Genomic DNA, 21,872 nt, shown 5'->3' with positions numbered 1-21,872 from the left:
GTACCTGAGTGCAAGGGAGGAGAAGTCGTCTCCTTATGGAAGGTGCTTGTGTTTTAGCATGATAAGTACAATTTGATAATGCAGAGGTCCGTGGGAGACCCTGATGTGCTGTGCTAAGTCTCTTCAGTCGTGTCTGACTCTTTGTGAGCCCATGGACTGGAGCCCACCAGGCTCCTCTGTCCATGGGATTCTCTAGGCGAGAATACTGGAGTGGGTGGCCATTTCTTTATCCGGGAGACCCTGAAGGGAGTGTCTAATCTCTACTTAGGAAATCAGAGAGAGCTTCCTGGAGGAAGTAGTGTCTGAGCTCTGAAAGAAGACTGAGTGAGCCAGGGAGAAATAGACACGAGAAGACCATAGCATCTTAAGGAACTAAAAATGTCTTAGTTTGGAGGCGTTTTGAAGAAGGACATAGTCAAAGAAGAGAATGAAGGGGTAACTGGTGACAAATCACAAAGGGACTTATAAGCCACATCAGAGAGTTGGGGCTTAACCTTGAATGTAGCTAGTGTAGGAATGTCATGACAAGATGTACAGTTTAGAAAGAGTCACGTGTCCTAATGAGGAAGGGGCAGACAGGACAGGACAAGAGATTCTAGAGATATTTAGGCGGCTAAACAGACAGGACTTGGTGACTTATTTAATGTGTGGGTGAAAAAGAAGGATCAATCTGTTTTAGTCACTCAAATATTTTGCAAATATTTATTGAGCCTATATTATAAGTATGGGGCTTCCCAGGTGACACTAGTAGTAAAGAACCCAACTGCCAATGCAAGAAATGTAAGAGACCTGGGTTCGATCCCTGGGTTGGGAAGATCCCCTGAAGGAAGGCATGGCAGCCCACTCCAGTACTCTTGCCTGGAGAATCCCACGAACAGAGGAGGCTGGTGGGGTACAGTCCATAAAGTCGCAAAGTCAGACACGACTGAAGCAAGTTAGCAGAGCATAGCACATATTATATACACTTTTCCATGATGCTCGACATGAATAAGACAGGACTCTTACCCTCCTGATGCTTCCCTGCCAAGTCACACTTAGTTTTTATTCTCTGTCTCTCCCTCTAGAATGCAGGGGAGTGAGATATGTAAAGATATGGGGGGAACAGTACCAGGGTGACAGTCCTGAGCATGCATATTTAAGAAATGGAAGGAATGAATGCATTTAATAGTAGTTAAGAGATGACACTGAGAAGGAGGGAGGGGCCAGATGCTAGAAGACTGTGTAAGTCAAGGAAAGGAGTTTGGCTTTGTTCTGAGGACAATCATTAGTGTGTTCAGAGCAGAGGACTGACATGAACTGATTTGTATTTTGAGGTCGCTGTGGCTGTAGCTGCTCATGGAGGATTGATTACATAGGAGGAAGAATGAATTTGTTTAGAAGTCAGGAGGCCACAACTGAAAGCTGATGGTGGGGGTGGGGGAAGTTCCCTGGGCAATCCAGTGGTTAAAACTCTGAGCTTCAACTGCAGGGTGTTTGGGTTCAGTCTTTGGTCTGGGAACTAAGATTCTGCATGTCAAGCAGGTGGCAAAAAAAAAAAAAGACAGGAAGTTGATGGGTAATGGGGACTTGAAGCCAACTATGGAGGTGGTTAGGGGTAGTCGGGTGCGTTGATAAGATAAAGCCATCAGGATTTTCTAAATGTTTAAATGGAGGAATGGGGAAAGTTTGGGAGAAAAGGAAGAGTCATGGGGAAAGTCTGAGAGAAAAGGAAAAGTTAAAAATGATGCTTTAATTGATGGCCTGAGCTGCTAGGTTGTGTCATGTGATGAGTTGAACAAGACTGGAGACTAGCTGATGTGGATCAGAAAGTCAAGGGTTCTGTCTGGCTGTGCAGGTCTGAGCTTCCTGTGAGCATCCAAGCAGAGTTCAGTAGAGGCAACTGGGTTTATGTCTCTGGTTCAGGAGAGAGGTGGGATTGGAGTTATGGATCTGGAGTCATTTCCGATAGAAGGTCATGGTCCGATTAGATCACCGGTGGACTGAGTGAGTATAAATGGAAGAAAGTAGGTTGAGAAGGGGCCAATGTGCTAAGGGGAGAATCTGGAAGCAAGCCAAGACTGTTATCTCAAGAGGAAAGGAGTGACCCTCTAACGCCAGACATGCTAAGTTCCTGGTGGTTCCATTCACCCAGGGAAGACTCAGGTGAGGGAGGAGCAGTCTGGGCACCTGGGTGAGCCATGCTGAGTGGTAGGCATTCCTGGTACCTCCACACCTGATCATCAGGAGGTTGCATGGCTCTGGAGTGTAGAGGTGGATCCAGATTGGAGATGCAGATCTGGGAGTCACCAGTATAGACACGACTTTTCAAGCCAGAACAAATAGGTGAACTCTTGCAGGGTAAATGTGGAGAGTTGAGATGAGATACTGTGCAAAGTCCTGAGTATAGCGTTTGAGAAGGAAGAGTACATCTAGGGGCCCACAGACCAGGAACACATGAGGCACGAGAGATGAAGTGGGAGGCAGAGGCAGGCGTGGCAGGTGAGAGCCAGCGGAGGAGAGAACGTCAGATGCTGTGCTGAGTAAGGGAAGGACTGCGATGTCTCTGCCCGGTTCAGAAACCGGGGATGTGTTTCTGAGCAATTTTGATGGTGTTTGGGGAACAGAACCCAGACTGCCCTGAGTTGAGGGGTTGAATGGATTTCAAAGAGATGGAGACCATGGATGAATTCAACTCTTCTCAAGCAGTTTGGCAGGAAAGGAAGTCAAGGTTGGGTGAGAACCAAAGGGTACCTAGAAAATGGAAATGGGAGAGCTAAGGACTGAACCTCAAACACACCAATGACGAGGGACAGAAACAATAAAATGAGTCCACAAGAAGTCAGACGGAGGTGCCAGAGAGGGAAGAGGGACAAGAAACAGGAAAGAAGGGGACTCAAGGACACAGTAGTTAATAATGCCAAATGCTGCAGAAAGGGTTAGTTCAAAGTGAAATTGCAGTGAAACTTTGGTCATCATGGCAAAGGCCGTTGTCAGGATCGATTCAGCTTGAGGAAAGGATGGGGCCCAGATACAACAAACAGACTGTAGATTAATTTTTCAGGAAGCCTGGCTGTGAAGAGGGAAAGATAAATAGCTACAGAGCAATTGGGCATTGAGGGTGGGACTGGGGCATGTCTGTATGGTGAAGAAAAACAGGCAGCAGCGAGGGAGGGATGAAGACCCAGGAGGAACGCAGGGAGGGAAGGTCCTGAAGAACCGAGGGCAGAATCTCCTTCAGTGCCAGACAGGCCCCTGGGGGAAGACACTGCCTGTGAACTGGAGGAAAGACCCAGGTGTTTATTGACAACTGTCTACTTGAATCTCCATATAGAGTGTTTGGGTCATGCCCAGCACCTGTAGCAATGCTGAGCATGCAGTAAGCAGTAAATAAATACCTGCTGACTGTAGCCCACCAGGCTCCTCTGGTGGAATTCTCCAGGCAAGAATACTGGAGTGGGTAGCCATTCCCATCTCCAGGGGGATCTTCCCAACCCAGGGATGAAATCCGAGTCTCCTGCATTGCAGGCAGCTTCTTTACCGTCTGAGCCACCAAGGAAGCCCAGTAACAAGTATCAGTTCAGTTCAGTTGCTCAGTCGTGTCCGACTCTTTGCAACCCCATGAATCGTAGCACTCCAGGCCTCCCTGTCCATCACCAACTCCCGGAGCTCACTCAAACTCATGTCCATCGAGTCGGTGATGCCATCCAGCCATCTCATCTGTCGTCCCCTTCTCCTCCTGCCCCCAATCCCTCCCAGCATCAGGGTCTTTCCCAGTGAGTCAACTCTTCGCATCAGGTGGCCAAAGTATTGGAGTTTCAGCTTTAGAATCAGTCCTTCCAGTGAACACTCAGGACTAATCTCCCTTAGAATGGACTGGTTGGATCTCCTTGCAGTTCAAGTGGCCAGTATAAGGTAATGAAAATCTGACTTCACCTTTTTCTAAATAAAACCTGGAATAGTTGAATTAGACCTAGAGATAGACCACAAAAGGTACAAGATTCTTTCCTCTAGCTTTGAAATTGTTTCTCCCTGCTGTTTTAATGCTGGGAAGAATCACAAGTAATGCAAAATTAATGGGAAATTAATATTTTATCAGAAAACGTTCATTTCCTTCAATATGTGCTTTGAAATGTGTACTTTCTTTAATGTTATTGTCCACGTTTTTATGTTCATGAATTCCATAAATAAGAAATACGAGTTCATAGTGCTTGAATGACTTAAGGCAAGCACTTCTCCAAAAGCACTCAAGATAGCTACACAGTATCAGAAACCCATCACTAAAATGAAACAGTTCTGATTCTCATACACTTTTCTTATACCCTTCACCTTCTTTCGTATGAAAAATGCAGACAACTAGTGATTATTTTTTCAGTACTCTAGGAGTCTGCCTCTCTCCTAGAGTACTCTCAACATAGAGAGAGCATGCAAACCTGCTCGATCAAGTTGAGGCTGAGCCAGCCTAGACTGTTGTTATAAGAACTGGATCTTATGTACTTTCTACTTCACCTAGAGGGCTTCCCTGGTGGCTCAGATGGTAAAAAATCGGCCTGCAATGCAGGAGACCTGGGTTTGATCCCTGGGTTGAGATGATCCCTTGGAGGAGGACATGGCAACCCTCTCCGGTATTCTTGCCTGAATAATCTCCATGGACAGAGTCCATGGAGTCACCAAGAGTCGGACACAACTGAGCGACTCAACACAGCACTGCACCTAGACCTGGACTGCTTAAGCTCAGTCTGTGTGAGAAGGGCAGACCTGGGACCACATTCTGGCTCTGACTCTTATGGGGCTTCAAGTAAGTTACCTGTTATCTTTAGCACTCTGTTTCCTCCTCTGTAAAATGGGGAAAAAGAAAAACTGGCCTTATATCTATGGTATATGGTAGGCATTTAGGAAATGTTAATTCCTTGCTTTCTGCTTTTAGAATCCAGTTTGACAGTCAGAGCTTGTTTTTAAACCTGATTAAAGCTCTAGTGATGCTCACTTGTGGGAGTTTTTCCTGTGGGAAAGCGCCACTCTCACCCAAGAAAGATTTCCATGCAGCAGAGCTAGAGAGCATGTGTCTTCCTAATTACCTATATCTTTAGGTGCTTGTCCCAGATTTTTAGGTGACCACCAGAAGATGCAGGCTTCCCTGGTGGCTCAAACAGAAATGAATCTGCCTGCAATGCAGGAGACCAGGGTTTGATCCCTAGGTTGGGAAGATCCCCTGGAGATGGCTACCCAGTCCAGTATTCTTGCCTAGAGAATTCCATGGACAGAAGAGTCTGACAGGCTACAGTCCATGGAGTCTCAAAGAATTGGGACTATGCCTGAACAAAAGAGATGCTCTAGTGGTCACCCAGATTTTTAGTGCGTGGCAGTGTCTTTCGTCTTTAAGAGTTGAAGCCCAAAATGTAAAATAAGATATTTTAACAAGTAGGAAGTTCTGGTGAATTACACAAAGAAACGTAAAATTCACACATTGAAATCCTTATCAATAGAAACAAGAAAGATAGTTTGGTGAAAATCTCTTTCTAAATTCTGAAAATAGGACATTTGCCGGAAAACGACTGTCATATAGTCGTCATAATGACATGTTTTATTAGTTCAGATCTCCTGGGCAACTTGACGGAAACATGGCTTCATCCATTATGGACATTTTAAGGCAGTAAAACCTAAACATTAAGTCCTAAGTTTTGGGGTTAGTGAGGGTCGAGATATTATGAATACAATAGTCCTGGAAAGAAAAAAAATCTGGTGTGGGTGAAGGGGGTCAGGGTATCTACCAGAGAAGTCTGTTCCAGATGAAAAATACTGCTCCCTGGAACTGTATTTGAGTTTTCAAATGCTTCTGGCCTGGCTGCATGTCGAGGCCCCTGAATCAAATGGTTCTTGACTGCGTGTGAGTGTGCATTTCCCAAATTATATTCCGCTCTCTTCAGCTGGACTGTCAGCTAAAAGAGGACTTTGGTTGTGTCTGTTACTGAAGTTTGTCTTTTTTAAGATCCTTCCCTGTTAACGATTCAGTTTTACTCACCAGAGATGAATTTATAATATACATCACTTTTAGAAACATGGGAGGATTGCCAATTAGGAGCAGAGACAGAGAGAGAGGAAATGTTCTCTTTCCTGGAATCACCTACCAGTTGCCTCAGGTTTAGCCTCTGACAGCTGGGCCATGTGCAGAGCGCGGAGCCCTGTGCATCGCCGGAGGGGAGCGTTAATGAGGAGCTGAAGGCGGGCAGAGGAGTCTCTTTTGGGCAGAGAGAATTAGAAAGAGGGATGAGGTCACCTCCTCATTATGCTCTCCTGGAATGGGAGCAGTTGGGTATTGGGGCATTTCTGTATGACTTTTTGTTTTTTAAAACCATTTGCTTCCTTAGAGAAAGACTAATCTGAGTCTCGTAGATTTTTTACAGTCTCATAACAGGTGTTGTTTTATGTATTTTGAAAGTACTATATGCACACGAGAGGAAATTTGGAAACCACAGAGAATTTGGGTGTGTGTGTGTGAAGACTCAGTGATCCTATTCAAAGATAGCCATTATGAACATTTTATTTGTATAGATGCTGATTTTCTTCTTCCAGAGGTTTTTACGCCTAATACTATAATGTGTAGATTTTCAATCAAGAACTTTTATATGAAGATAGATGTCACCCAAACCAAGTGGTGGTAGTGAAGGAATGTCGAGGGACTTTGCTCTTCTCCCCATCATACCACCCAGGAGAACAGGGGAGACATCCATTCCCTGCCAATACTGGGACACTGGAAGAAATCTCTTCCTCTCTGCCCTCTCTGCCCAAGAAGGCTTGCTCCAACCCAGATGGGAAATAGCTAATTCAGTATCCAATGGGGGACTTTACCAGTTGGTGGTGTTGTTATGCCTTAAAGGTAAACAAAAAGGAGGAAACAAGCTGTCTTCAAACTGTTTCATTTTTGCCTTCTTTATGGATTGGTAACAACCGTTCTTTGCTGGAGGGACCTCTGAGACAGGGTCCCAGACTTGAGGACCCTTTACGCCAGGATATCTGCCCGAGAAAGTTTGCACGCATGCTCAGTCGCTTCAGTCATGTCCAACTCTTTGCGACCCCCATGGACTGTCGCCCACCAGACTCCTCTGTACATGGGATTCTTCAGGCAAGGATACTAGAGTGGATTGCCATGCCCTCCTCCAGGGGACTTCCCGTCCCAAGGACTAAACCCAAGTCTCCTGTGTCCCCTCGTTGGAGGTGGATTCTCTACCCACTGAGTCACCTGGGAAGCCCATAAGAAATTTTAGGCTAAATTAAAATTGGAGTGGGAGATAGGCAGCACTGCTTCTGTAATCCAAGTCTAAAGGTAATACAGTGGGGGGGGGGGTCTCATCTCTACTTGGTTCCTTGCATCTCTTAGGGGAACTATGTGAAATTGTCAATACTGAAATTGCCATTTTTTTACCTACAAAATTGACCGTTCCAAATTGATCAAGCTATTATTTTCTGCCACATAGAATCCAAAGGTGAGGAGACATGACCACAAGCATCCAACATTAAAGAAGAAAACAGCACATGGAGCAATTTAGACCCAAAATACAGCCTCTAAATATAGACATTTTATCAGAGTGAAAACATAATGCTATTCTCAGCTTTTCTGAAGATATTTAAGGGTCATATTTTGATGATAAGTTACAAGCCATGCTGAGTTTTTACATCTATAAGTGCAAACTGGGAATACCTATTTTTAATTTGCAAAGCAATTCTTTCATCTTAGTTTGTATTTGTCTGATAATTGTGGACAAGTAAGTAGCCACTTAAGTAGTAAGTCGACAAGTAAGTAAAACAAATAAGGAGTCCATCCTGAAGGAGATCAGTCCTGAATATTCATTGGAAGGACTGATGCTGAAACTGAAGCTCCAATACTTTGGCCACCTGATGTGAAGAACTGACTCACTGGAAAAGACCCTGATGCTGGGAAAGATTGAAGGCAGGAGGAGAAGGGGATGTCAGAGGATGAGATATTTGGATGGCATCACTGACTTGATGGATATGAGTTTGAGCAAACTCCGGGTGTTGCTGATGGACAGGGAAGCCTGGCGTGCTTCAGTCCATGGGGTCGCAAAGAGTCAGACACGACTGAGTGGCTGAACTGAACTGAAGTAGCCGCTAATTTCCTGGGAGAAAAAGGCAATATGCATCCATAGTTTTTTAAAATGTATACTTTGTGTGTGTGTGTTAGTCACTCAGTCATGTCAGACTCTGTGATCCCATGGACTGTAGCCCGCCAGGCTCCTCTGTCCATTGAATTCTCCAGGCAAGAATACTGGAGTGGGTAGCCATTCCCTTCTCCAGGCGATCTTTCCAACCCACGGTTCAAACACAGACCACCTACATTGTAGTAAGATTCTTTATCATCTGAGCCACAAGGGAAACTCAAACTTTAACTCTCTAGTTTCCAGCAAGAAATCTATCCTAAGGAAATATTTAAGACTACCAAGCTCAAATAATAACCCTGGTATTATCGTAATGACTTTCAGAGAATTTGTCTCAGCCACTAAGCATGGTGTGCCTCAGTACCTCATCAATAGAATCAGATAACTTGGGGTCGTAGACCTCACTGGCAGGTATCACTTAAGGATTACTGACATAGAAGAGCAAAACTAGCTTGTATCTTTAGAGGGGAATGATACTATATAAATCTAAGAGGTAATGAATTTCTCTTTCTAAAGTTCTTCACGTTCTTTGAGATTTTTCATAGTTGTAAGATGATTATGAAATAGTATTCATTTGTTTATTTTTTGGTGCTGATATTTTATAATTTCCTTTTGGATATAGAAATGTATGCAAAGAAAGGTAAATCTACTAGTTTTTCACTTCTTTTTCTGCTTTAACAGTCCCAGTCGTGAGCATATGTTACAATGCTGCTCTCTATTCTTACTCTAACAACCACTTTGCTAAGGAGTTAAGCTGCCAGAAATCTATTGGAAAATTATTTTGTCAGTATGTTTTATGCGATAAAGCCACAGGGGAAAAGTTGGAGACAAAAATCGCTAAAAAATAATATCCTGTTTACTAACAGCAGCTCCCAAATGTATCTATTTTTCTCTCTCTAGTTATAGATACAGTGGTGTGATCTCCCACCTGTAGCAGTTTCTGTCACTAACCTTCATTAAAATATAGTTTAAAAAATCAGGACAGGATTGTCCCTGGTATCAGCTATTTGAGTGACCTTGAGCACACCACTTCACTTGTTGAAACTTCTAAAACCTGTTTTTAAATAAAGGATTCTGTGATTATAAACGGGAGATACTGCCTCCAAGGGACGCTTGTAAATGTGTGCTGTGTGCTAAGTCACTTCAGTCATGTCCAACTCTTTGTGACCCTATGGATTGTAGCCTGCCAGGCTCCTCTGTCCATGGGATTCTCCAGGAAGAACACTGGAGTGGACTGCCATGTGTCAACTCTCCCACCCAGAGATCAAACTTGCTTCTCTTATGTCTCCTGCATCTGCAGGTGGGTTCTTTACCACTAGTGCCACCTGTATGGGAACAATTTTTTTTTAGGAGCACTTATTTTTAGTGGTCTCCACTTTTCCATGAGCATCAAGATGGCAGAGCAGAAGACCTGTGCTCATCTCCTGCAAGAATACCAAAATTGCAACTAGCTGCTCAACATTTCTGCCATAATGATACCACCCTTATGAAAGAAAGTGAAGAGGAATTAAAGAGCCTCTTGATGAAGGTGAAAGAGGAGAGTGAAAAGGCTGGCTTAAAACTCATTCAGAAGACTAAGAATCATTCAGAAAACTGAATCATTCAACATTCAGAAAACTAAGATCATGGCATCTGGTCCCATCACTTCATGGCACATAGATGGGAAAACAATGGAAACAATGACAGATTTTATTTTCTTGGGCTCCAAAATCACTGTGGACAGTGATTGAAGCTATGAAATTGAAAGACCCTTGCTCCTTGGAAGAAAAGCTATGACAAATCCAGACAGCATATCAAAAAGCAGAGACATTATTTTGCCTACAAAGGATCATACAGTAAAAGCTGTGGTTTTTCCAGTTGTCATGTATGGATGTGAGAGCTGGACAATGAAAAAGGCTAAGTGCCAAAGAATTGATGTTTTTGAACCGTAGTGTTGGAGAAGACTGTTGAGAGTGCCTTGGACTGCAGGAGATCAAACCAGTCGATCCTAAAGGAAATCAACCCTGAATATTCATTAGAAGGACTGATGCTGAAACTGAAGCTCCAGTGCTTTGGCCACCTGATGTGAAGAGCCCACTCATTGGAAAAGACCCTGATGCTGGGAAGGATTAAAGGCGGAAGGAGAAGGGGATAAGGAGGTTGGGTGGCTGACTCAATGAGCATGAGTTTGAGCAAACTCTGGGAGATGAAGGACAGGGAAGAATGGACCCCAGTCCATGGGGTCACAAAGAGTTGGATAAGACTGAGAGACTGAACAACAACATTTTTAGTGATCAGAGCCCAGGGATGCTAAATGCTCTGCAGAGAGCATGGGGCTGTCCTGCAAAATGAAGAACTGTCCTACTCCCAGTGCCGGAAGCAGCCTGGATTACCTCTAATGTTCCTTCCGACAGTCAGTGATACCAAATGCCTAACCATCCTTTGGGTCATTAGTCACCCATTATTGATCCCTACTGTATGCTAGGCACCAAGGTTCCCAGCTGAAATGTCCCAGAAACCCTGGCATGTACTGTAGTATTCTTTTGTCTTCTCTTCTTCCTAAAAGTCCTCCCTACCCATAGGACCAACTGACACAAGTACAGATATTTCAGCTCAGCTCATTAAGGGAACAGATGCCAAGACTAATCGAGTGCTTTGGGATTTCTGATGACACTGAGAACGAGAAAAGCTCACTTGAGCCCTCCTAAAAGACTGGATGGTGGCCTTGAATGATTCCATCATTCAAGCATGGAAGCCTTCAGCTTCACTGACTGAGGGCTTCCAGCCAGATAATAAAATCCCAGTTGTGCAGCATGCAGCTAGATATTTTAACTGTTGAGTCAATTGTGTTTAATTTCTAAAGCAAAACACCAACTGTTTTATGCCCAGTGAAGAGTTTTCACTGTCAAACTCAAATTTCCTCATAAATGGTATTTGAGGCCAATTGTAAAACTTGCCTTGATTTTATCACATCAAGTAGTTATCATTAACTTGACAATTAACTGTGCAATGAGGGACCGTATACTGGAGTGCCAACCTACCAGCTTTCATCCCTGTATTCATCCCCTCCCTGAGTTCTGTGACCTCTGGGCTCAGCCCCTAGTCCATCGTGGTACAGCTCAGCATTATCATTTCCCAGTAACCTCAGGGACAGCTTACTCTTCTGACTGCTTTCTCCATTCTGCAGAGGAGATGACTGCAACACAGAAAAGCATGAGGATCTGTCCAGGTCACAAAAAGCTTTATGGACAGTGAGGATCCCAAGTATTGTTTACAGTGCCAAAAAGCTATTCTGATGGTCAGGGGTGCTTAGGAAATATACAAACATTTTTCAACCTTTTTAATGAATCTTGGAGAGTCCATTTTGATGTTACTGATTATTATAAATCTTGTATGTATTTGTTCAGTAACTATTATTGGATGCATCTCATGAGCCCAGCAGAACTCTGGGTGCTAGAAATGTAGTCCTGCTCTCAGGGACCTCCAGACTAGTGGGGAAGTCAGACATTATGGCAACAATTCCATATTAATTATGAATTATTATAATTGACACTGTAAAGGAAAGGTATAGAATGCAAGGTAATCATTGACTAGAACCTGCCCTAGCCTAGGGACCCTAGCGGTTGTTTGAGGAGGCAGTATATAGGTGTGGGTCTGAAGAAGGAGGCAGGTCTTCAGGAATTGGTTGAGCATTCCAGAAGGAAGGAGATGCATGAGTGAAAACCCTGAGGTGGGAAGGAAGGGCTTGCTCCAATGGGAGAGGATGCTGGTCCGGTCTACGTGGCAGAAGTGGTAAGAGTAGATTTGAGGTTGTTTAGAAGATGAGCTGGCAGAATTTGGCGATCCACAGGATGTAGACAGTAAGAGGGAAGGACTGTTGGTTTGTGATCCATGGGATATAGACAGTAAAAGGGAAGGGGTATTCGTGACCACTGCCCTGGGTCTAGCTACTGGTAGGGTGACCTGTTTAGAATTCCAGCAGAGGAGCTGTACTGGGCCATGAGACCGGATCACCATTTCCTCATTTTTCTTGTTTAGTACATGGAGTCTGGAGTCCTGGGGGCCATCCATGAGTCTAACGGAGACCCTGCCTCTCATGGAGTGTCCAGAGGTCATTGCATCTTACCAGAACGTGGTGGAGACAACCAGTTCTGTGGAGTCCAGAGCATCATGTTTGAAAGCAGGGCATAGACTGGAATTGGGGCCCTCAGAATTTTAAAAATGGTTTCACATGGGTTATTTTCAAACTTCACAATGATCTTTAGAGATAGTCTTCACTTATACTAATAGGAAATTGAGGTTTCCTGAGTTTGTGGTTTGCCCAAGGTCATACTGCTCGAAGTAAGGATCTAGTAGTCAAATTCAGGTCTTTTGGCTCCCGACACAGGGGTCTTCTCATCTCATCATGTTCTCTTACTACATGATCAGGGACAAACTCTCCACCATCTCTTAGGATTTCCTTGTCAGATGGAATCTCACTATTTGTGCAAAATATAGAAGAAATGAAATCAAAGATTTCTTAATACTCTGCTTTCTTTTCTCTCTCTCCTTTTTTACTTTTTTTACAGTATTTTTTAAGTATTTGTAAACTTTTGAGGCTAATATTTTTATTTTGGTTTTGTTTTCCTATAAAGAGTGACAGATTTAAACAGATTAAAGTAATTTTTATTGGTAGTGGGGAGAAAGCTCTGGGAGAAATTAAGTTCAACTTCTGTCTAGATCCTAATAGTTTATAGACTAGTATAAGACCACTGCCCCTTCACCTCCCATTCCCACATCTGCTTCCGGAGTTCTGGGACCATCTAAAATGGCTCCGTCTATTCTCTCCAAGTTTGAGTGTCTCCATGGAGTCAGCCTGGGTGCTAAGGAAGATGAAAGCTGAGCTGCCCTGACACCATAGGGGCAGGAGAATCTTCACCACCAGTCTGACTTATTGATTCGCCTTCTCTGCTTTTCTTCAAGGCTTGGGTTTAAGTAAAGTTCATGTCATTTGTTTCAGAGTCTGTTTTAATTGCATCAGTTCTGGGTCTTCCCCAAAACTCAGATTCAGGGAAAATGTCCTCTCTGCAGAGAGAAGTCATTTTTCCAACAGTTTCCGTTGTATGGAAAGCTTCCCTCTGAACTCCCTACTGTTGTTTCCCTCCCTCCCTGCCATAGCTCCTGGACTGCTTTGTGATCCCAGTGGTGATCTTGCTCTCCTGGTTCTTCCTGCTGATCCGGTACAAGGCTGTGCATTTCATCGGCATCGTTGTCTGCATCCTGGGGATGGGCTGCATGGCGGGCGCGGACGTGCTCGTGGGCAGGCACCAGGGAGCAGGTGAGTCTCCAGTCCGCCAGGTTACTTGCCGCTGTGGGTGAGCCCAAGGCAAGACATGGGACGTTTGTGGCTCATGTTGCAAACCAGGAACCTGGGCGCCCTAGTGTCTGTGTCCTACTCGTGTTTGTTCCCTTATACCCAGGAGAGTGGCATAAAGGAGGTGCTTCAGATATGTTTCCTGAGTGAACAAAGGAAGCAAAACACAGCTTTCATGCCCATTCTATAGGAATTCAGAAACATTCAGACTGTATTTAAAGCTGGGAGTCATGACCCACTTGGAGCATGTGCTGGAGGCTAAAGCTGCCTGCCCCAGACCAGCTGTTAGAGACAGTTTCAGTGGGTCAGGCCATTCCTGAGCCACCGTGACCATCCCCACCCCCCACCTGCCTATCCCTTCTCTCCCAGGTCAGAGAAAGACTGAGCTTTCAAGTTACTGGGTGAAGCTAGTCATATAGGCCTACAAGTGGTTACTTAAACTTCGAAGACTAGATTAGGAATATTTGATATTTTTATGAGGGAGAGTGAAGTTCAATCTCCTTCCCAGATTCAGTTCCATGAAATAGTGTTCAATGGGATATCGATAGGTATTATGTAAAAAGGCTAGTTTTTGCTCTGTTCCCATCATGATCCCAATGTAGATCATCTCTTTGAACCAATGAAACACTATTTTTGTCTGATACAACGTGGCTAGTTGTCATAAAGTCACAATTGAATTACCTTTTCTCAGCTTTGCTTGAACTGTGTAAGCACTGACTAAGCAGCTGGTGCTCTTATTTATGAAAATTTTGCTCTGCTGAACCCTCCCCATTGACCCTGGCCATCATTTTGCCTCATAGTCAAGGAAGACAATTGTCATGATAAATCTAAGCATTTACACCTGAATGTTAAACTGACTTGAATTGATTTCCCTAGGTTGTATTCACTAATCCTGTAAAAAAAAGTTTTTTTGTTTTTTTTTTTCAAGTGAAGTGTTAGAAAAGGAGTACTAGTACTATTTAAGGAAAAGAAAGTAAGTCCATTTGGGAGTCTTTCTAAAGTGGTCATTTTTTAAAAGAATGAAACGTGCAGGAGCAGTGTTTTATCTGTTGGTGTGACTGTTTAAGGCCTATAGCTCGTTCCTGTTGTAACATATGAAGGGCCAGTTTTAACAAAATTGAATTTTATCATTGTCGAATACCATCCATACTCATATAATAGTGCCCAAGTATGCTTATGTCTCTAAAAATATTAAATTAGGCAGTAATTTAAGCTATCATATGAAATATTCTGAAAAAAGAAAATAACACACTGGTTTTGAAGACAATATAAGCCTTGTGTGCATCATTATCAAAAATGTTCCATTGGTTACCCAAACTGTAAGAGTTGGTTAAATTGCATTAATTAGCCAGGGCCAGAACTTTTGTAAAATCCTTCAAGCACTCACAAGAACTTGAATCAGGCATTCAACTCGATATAAATCATCATCATTCTATCAATAGCTTTTTGCAGGAAAAGAGGATGACTGACTTAGACCCTTTTCTATTTCTAGTCCATGGTTCTCCTTAGCTTGGGAGTTTTAAAATTTTGTCCTCAAGGACTTTTTTTCTTGACTTGATCTGTTACCTTTTTATTTTTTAAACCTTTGATTTTGTATTGGGGTATAACCAATGAACAATGTTGTAACAGTTTCTGGTGCACAGCAAAGGGGCTCAGCCATACATGTAGCATGTATCCATTCCCCCCCAAACTCCCCTCGCACCAAGCTGACACATAACCCTGAGCAGAGGTCTCTGTACTATACAGTAGGTCAGTCCTCAAGAGCTCTTGATATTGGCCATGGAGACTGCCTTGGAGCCTGTGGAATGGTCTACAGTGGGACGGAAACAGAAACACATTCCAGTTCTAGGCTTGTCTTGGGAACAACTGATCATCTACTACAGGTGGTCCCAGGCTGAACTCAAAGGAGATGTCTTTCCCAAGTTTGTCAGAGAACCTCAGGGGGCCTAGTATGTGCGTTCATTCTTTGCCACCTTCCTCTAGCCTCACAAGCCTCCTCTAAGAGACCAGCTCTGCATTTACTGATACCCGCGGGAAAGACGTGAGAAAGTGGCTCTTGAGAATGTGATAGGTGTTGGAGGGTGTAAAAATGACTTAGTAAAAAGGCCAAAGAAGTTTCTCCATGATATTTCTACTTTCCTTGGAAAACATATGAATATATAATAAAAGGGAAGGTTAGAAAATAATAGGTTTAAGATTAAAACTCAATTAAAATAGATCCTTATCATAAAATGTATTTCTTACTCTTCAAAATATCTCCTTTCTATCACAGTACATTTATATTGCATCTTATAGTTCACTTATCAAAGATGTTAGATAACATAATGATACTTTTCTTTATTACCAGATATTTATTTCAAAAGAGAAAAAATATTTTCAAAGAATTAGATAATTAATCATAAGTTTAGAAGGTGATAGTTTTATTGGTGCCAAGTACTTTCCTATGCATCCTCATTTTATCCTCCTAATTAGGCAAAGAAAGTATTTTTATTCTGACTTTTACAGTTGAAGAAATCATGACTCAGGGAAGATGAGAAACTTGTGTAAGGGCACACCACTACAAAATTGTGTCGTAGGATGTGAAATCGTTCTGCTACACCACTTAATACTTATTTTTCCATAATTGTGACTCTTGTAAAAAATTGTTCAATTGTACTATTGTAGTAAATTAGGATGAATGACTTTCTGTGCTAAAGCCAAGTGAGTCTTAGAGAAACAAAGCAATTGGTTCCATTTAAAACTCATAAATGTTCACGAGATGGCTTCATTTTCATACATTTCTTTACTAGTCTTTCAACACTCTAGAATACTATGTTGTTGTTCAGTCGCTAGTTTGCCACCCCATGGACTGCAGCACGCCAGGCTCTTCTGTCCTCCACTATCTCCTGGAGTTTGCTCAAATTCATATCCATTGTGACAGTGATGCTATCTATAATTCACCACTTATTCTTGAACTAATGGTAAGTAGTGATTTTAAATAACATTCCCTCTTTTCTCTCTACTACACAGACACAAGTATCCCTCCAAAAATAGTGTTCCTAGTACTGAATGAAAACTTTAATAAGGAAAACAAATTCTGCAAAGCAGTTATGACTAGGTTGTTTAGAACCAAGAAGCAATCCAAAATGAGAAATGGCCAATCCAAACTGACAGGTGGTGATTCAAAGAGAATGATTGATTCACTCTTTTTAACCACCATTTAGTGAACACTTAATAAGTGCCAGATGATATACCAGGCATTTTACATTATTTTGCATTTTAAAATCTTATTGACATTATTGTACAGTATCCTCACCATAACCTCATTTTCAAATAAGGAAACTCAAGTCAGAAAGACTGTAGCTTGCCCATGTTCAACAAGTATTAAGTGATAGAAATGCAATTAGAATCCATGTCTACCTGAACTGAAAGATGGCGCCACTCAACGTCTCTACCATGGGATGGAAAAAGAAAGAACTTTTCTGTCAGCTCAACTCATTCAAGCATTTATTGAGGACTTACAATGCGCCAGAATCTGTGCTAGGGACCACACAGAATATAAAACCCAGTAAGTCACAGTAGACCCTTCAACCATATTGTGGAAGGAAACAGGGAGAAGGGAAGACATGCAAGGTGACAAATAACAGACATGAAGCAGAATGCAGTGAGGGCCACACACAGGTACAGTTCAGTTCAGTTCCGTCACAGTCATGTCCGACTCTGCGTCCCCGTGGACTGCAGTACGCCAGGCTTCCCTGTCCATCACCAATTCCTGGAGCTTACTCAGACTCTCACAGGTACAAGAGTGTGAAATTCAGAGGAGACAAAGAAGACATGGGCTTGAACGGACTTCTCATAATTTCAAGTGTGTCCATTTACCCCAAATCTGCAAAACATTATCACTCATTGTGGTTTCACCCATAAATGACACATTTGCTAGATATACTTTTCCCTGTGAACATTCAGAAAAACTGACTCAACCATGTTAAATATCTATTGCATTGACAGGGCATGTTATAATTTCCAGTTAACTACAAATTGTATTATATCAAACACTTCATTTATGATATGGTTAGATAAAATCATGTCCTGTTTAGTTCAATTATATTTAATCATCTAAAATTTCACACATGCTCTATGTGTAAGTATCTCCTGTCAAATGATTTAAAAACTGATAAATATATTTACTGGTAAAATATTAATAGATAGTATTTAATCATTTTGTCCCCAATAACTTAGGAAATACTTCTGAACTTGCAGTTACAAATCATTGTATCATTATTAACAAAAGTTATGACTGAAAAATTCAAAGTACTGGGGAGTAGATGCCACATAGTCAAAGGCTTAACAGAATAGACCATAATGAAATGAATGTGGAGTTTGAAAAAGATTGGTGGGACTATTCATTGAAACAGTGCAGCCTCATTTTAAGACTTTGAAAAGCTGGACTGATGTTTCTCTAATTTCTATTAAAATATTTCATTATAATTTAACTTTCCTGAATCCATACATATAAAATTAATTTCATTAACCAAGAATTCTATCAAGCAGCATTTCCACACTTCACTAATAAAACAATAATTGAGATTCATAGTAATGGCCCCATGTCACCACAAGATTCTGAAATGATTTCTTATTGAAAAGTGACTGAATCATGTTCATTATAATTTTATAATCTTAGTAATGTATGCTTTTTATCTTATTGTTATTCCTCAAATGAACTCCTTAAAATTATGAGTTCTGTCATGATTTTCTAGTTGACACATAAAAAAGATTATTCTGTTTTGTAAGTTCATTTGTATCATTTATTTTTAGATTCCACATATAAGGAATGTCATATGACATTTCTCCTCTGTCTGGCTTACTCTACTCGGGAGACAGTCTCTAGGTCCATCAATGTTGCTGCAAATGGCCTTATTTCATTCTTTTTAATGGCTGAGTAATATTCCATTAAAAAGCCGAGACATTACTTTGCCAACAAAGGTCCGTCTAGTCAAGGCTATGGTTTTTCCTGTGGTCATGTATGGATGTGAGAGTTGGACTGTGAAGAAAGCTGATCGCCGAAGAATTGATGCTTTTGAACTGTGGTGTTAGAGAAGACTCTTGAGAGTCCCTTATACTGCAGGGAGATCCAACCAGTCCATTCTAAAGGAGATCAATCCTGGGTGTTCATTGGAAGGACTGATGCTAAAGCTGAAACTGCAATACTTTGGCCACCTCATGTGACGAGTTGACTCACTGGAAGAGACTCTGATGCTGGGAAAGGTTGGGGGTGGGAAGAGAAGGGGACGACAGAGAATGAGATGGCTGGATGGCATCACCGACTCTGTGGACATGAGTTTGAGTGAACTCCGGGAGTTGGTGATGGACAGGGAGGCCTGGCGTGCTGTGATTCATGGGGTCGTGGAGAGTCAGACATGACTGAGCCACTGAACTGAACTGAACTGAATATTCCTTTGTGTATATATGCATATATATATATATATATATATATATATATATACACCACATATATCACAACATTGTTAATCAGCTCTACCCCAATACAAAATGCTTTGGATGTTAAAAAAAATAGAAAATAAATTTTAAAAAGAGATTAATCAGGTTACTGTGTAACAGAAACAGTAATTTCCCCAGAAAACACACCCAGGACACAGCCCTGAGGTTCCTTGGAACCTCATCACATTCTTGGGTCATCTGCCCTCCAGGAGCCCAGTGAGGGCTGCCAGCCCTTGCTGATCCAGACTCTCAGCTCCATTCCCTTGAGAGTGACCCCAGCAAGCTCTCTGGCCTTTCAGGCTATCTTCTCTCTCTCCAATCTTTCCTAGGAGTTGAACTTGTCTCAGAAAAATTGACACTAATTAGAGTAAATATCCCTGGAGGTGACCACAGAGGCATGAGATCTCTCCCCAAACCCCACCCAGATAATTTTATGTGGAACTTCTTTGTGGAGCATGCACAGTGCTCCCAACTATAGAGAGATAATCTGGTTCTGCGCTTTTAGATTTTTCCAGCTAAGCTGGGAATGCAAGGCTACTCTAGGGTGAGTCTCTCCTTTAGAATCTTGGTGGACAGAGTCCCCTCCCCAGCTTGCACCTCTTCTGCCCCAGAACTTCACATCTACTGAGCACCCTATGACCTGTGACCTATGAGCCGGTCACAGGTCAGAGTTGAAGACCCCTTGGGTATAAACTTACTATGAGGCCTCTGGCTGCTGATTCCCACTCTCCTTCCTTGGCTTCACACTTCCTGGAGTAGAAAGAGTTGGCCTAATTATAGGAAATAGTTGTGTACATATTTTATGAGAGATTGGACATAAACCAAAACTAGCCAAAATTGACTTTAGAACAAACAGATACTTTTTATGAAAGAAGAAAAATATTGATGTGATAATTAATTACATTTATTTTCACTCTTCTGTTGCTTACTTTAGGGGAGTTGAAAATTTCAACCCATAGTCCATTTCAGACTATGGACTTTTCAACCCATGGACAGAAGACATGGGACTCTTCAGAGACAGTACAATCCAGAAGAAACTAGTCCCTTTCTTAGCTAGGGAAGAATTTTTATTGGGTAGACATAGCAACCTTTTTACATCACAACATATCTGAAGCACACATAAACAGACTTAATCTCAGCAGGCAAAATACAGAACTTCTATAAAAATGTCAGAATAGACTAATCATGCGTGTTAGTTCCTCAGCTGTGTTTGACTCTTTGAGATGGCCAGTCTCCTCTGTCCATGAATTTTCCAGGCAAGAATATTGGAGTGGGTAGCTATTTCCTTCACCAGGGGATCCTCCCAACCCTGGGATCAAACCCGGGTCTCCCTCATTGCAAGCAGATTCTTTACAGTCTGAGCCACCAGGGAAGCCTCAGTATAAGCACAGGAAGCTGATTTTGCTGGGGCCAAAATCTTGTTAGGGTTTAATAAAGCTTTCTTTTTCTTTTGCTGTTCCTAGGGGAAAATAAGCTGGTGGGGGATCTCCTGGTCTTAGGAGGAGCCACGCTGTATGGTATCTCTAACGTCTGGGAAGAATACATCATCCGAACTCTGAGCCGAGTGGAATTCCTGGGAATGATTGGACTCTTCGGGGCATTTTTCAGTGGAATTCAGTTGTGAGTAAAAAATAACAAGAAATTCAAGCAGTTGACACTCTTAGAGCTTATTTTTTAAATGTTTTTCACTTAGATTATGGCTGCTCTCTTTATTTTTTAAAAATCAGAGTTAGAAACCTGTCACCAACCTCCCACATGAAATCTGAAAACTCAGTATCTTTATTAATAAATTTCTTCCAAACTAAATGAATTTTTAGTGAATTTATGTAATGAACTTTGAAGATAACTTATAAGAAAGCATTAAAAGTACATTGATTCTCCCAAACCAGCCAATAAGGTTTTATTAATACTTAAAGAAATAGGAAAATGAAGTGTAAATGCCATGATTTGATTCACTTCCAAAAAGCAGCATTCTGTTTACTAGTGACAACTAGTATACTAGTCTTTTACTAGTAACCACAACTAGAAAACTTAGAGTTTAAATTTGTCCTTTTATAATTGTTCTTTTATTGCTCATGGGTTTGCATGAGCAAACCACATTTCAAATTCATTTCTTAGGGAATTTCCTGGCAGTCCAGTAGTTAGGACTTTTACTGCCATGGCCAGTGTTCAATCTCTGGTTGGGGAATAAGATCTCTCAAGCCTCATCACTCAGCCAAAAAAAAAAAAAAAAAAAACACATCAGCAACAACAAAAATTCATCTCTTAGAAACTAGAAACTTAGTGTTTCCATTTTCCTTAAATGGGTCAAGATATAACACAGGCATTCACTAAGCATCAAAAAGTCAGAAACAATGAGCTTTCAGTAATTCTGGCAGTGGAGTATATGTCATCACTGACTAGGGCTCAGAAGCTGCTATGGAATAAGTGTCAAGCAAAACCTAATTTTTCATCAACAAAGGCCATGTATTTTAGCTTCACGTAAGAGATAAAGGAGCATAATATATCCTCTTGTCTAATTTCAGCAAATCCTATCTGCAAAACGAGTAATTCTGATTTTCACTACATCACTTTCTACAAGCAGGTTCTTTGTCATTGCATCTGTGTCTGAAATTATTTAAGGAGGCTATTTTGGCATCACTTTAAATCCGTTTTGCAAATAGGCTCTTTCCAAGAATTCTCCAAATTTTGGTGTCCTGAGATACAGGTGGGGAACTCCATAGCAAACAGGGCCAGGAGATGGGAAGACTCTCTGAGACAGATTTATTTGGGATTCATTTTGAAAGCATGATGGCATTTTAAAGTTTCTAAATTTGGCACTTCAGCTTTGTAAGAAGAAAAGAAATTGCCTAGTTCAGCTGTTCGTAACCAACATTTTGTAGATGGATGGCTCATTTTATGGATTATTATTC

General features: G+C 41.8%; 1 protein-coding gene across 3 annotated transcripts in view; it reads left to right on the top strand.

Annotated features, from left to right (window-relative positions):
- SLC35F1 (solute carrier family 35 member F1) overlaps positions 1–21,872 on the top strand; it is a 467,864-nt gene that overhangs the window by 370,507 nt on the left and 75,485 nt on the right. For all 3 annotated transcript variants that reach the window (XM_088840587.1, XM_055433627.2, XM_055433628.2), the window contains exons 4-5: positions 13,287–13,446; positions 20,424–20,580. In XM_088840587.1, coding sequence (XP_088696713.1) covers positions 13,287–13,446; positions 20,424–20,580 — 317 coding nt within the window. The remainder of the gene's footprint in view (positions 1–13,286; positions 13,447–20,423; positions 20,581–21,872) is intronic.

The sequence above is a fragment of the Moschus berezovskii genome, chromosome 10 (assembly GCF_049115385.1).
Source record: "Moschus berezovskii isolate FMDL1 chromosome 10, NW_MosBer_1.0, whole genome shotgun sequence".
In the NCBI taxonomy this organism is placed as follows: domain Eukaryota; kingdom Metazoa; phylum Chordata; class Mammalia; order Artiodactyla; family Moschidae; genus Moschus; species Moschus berezovskii.
The sequence above is the reverse complement of the archived record's forward strand: the minus strand, read 5'-3'. Positions and strand labels throughout refer to the sequence as shown.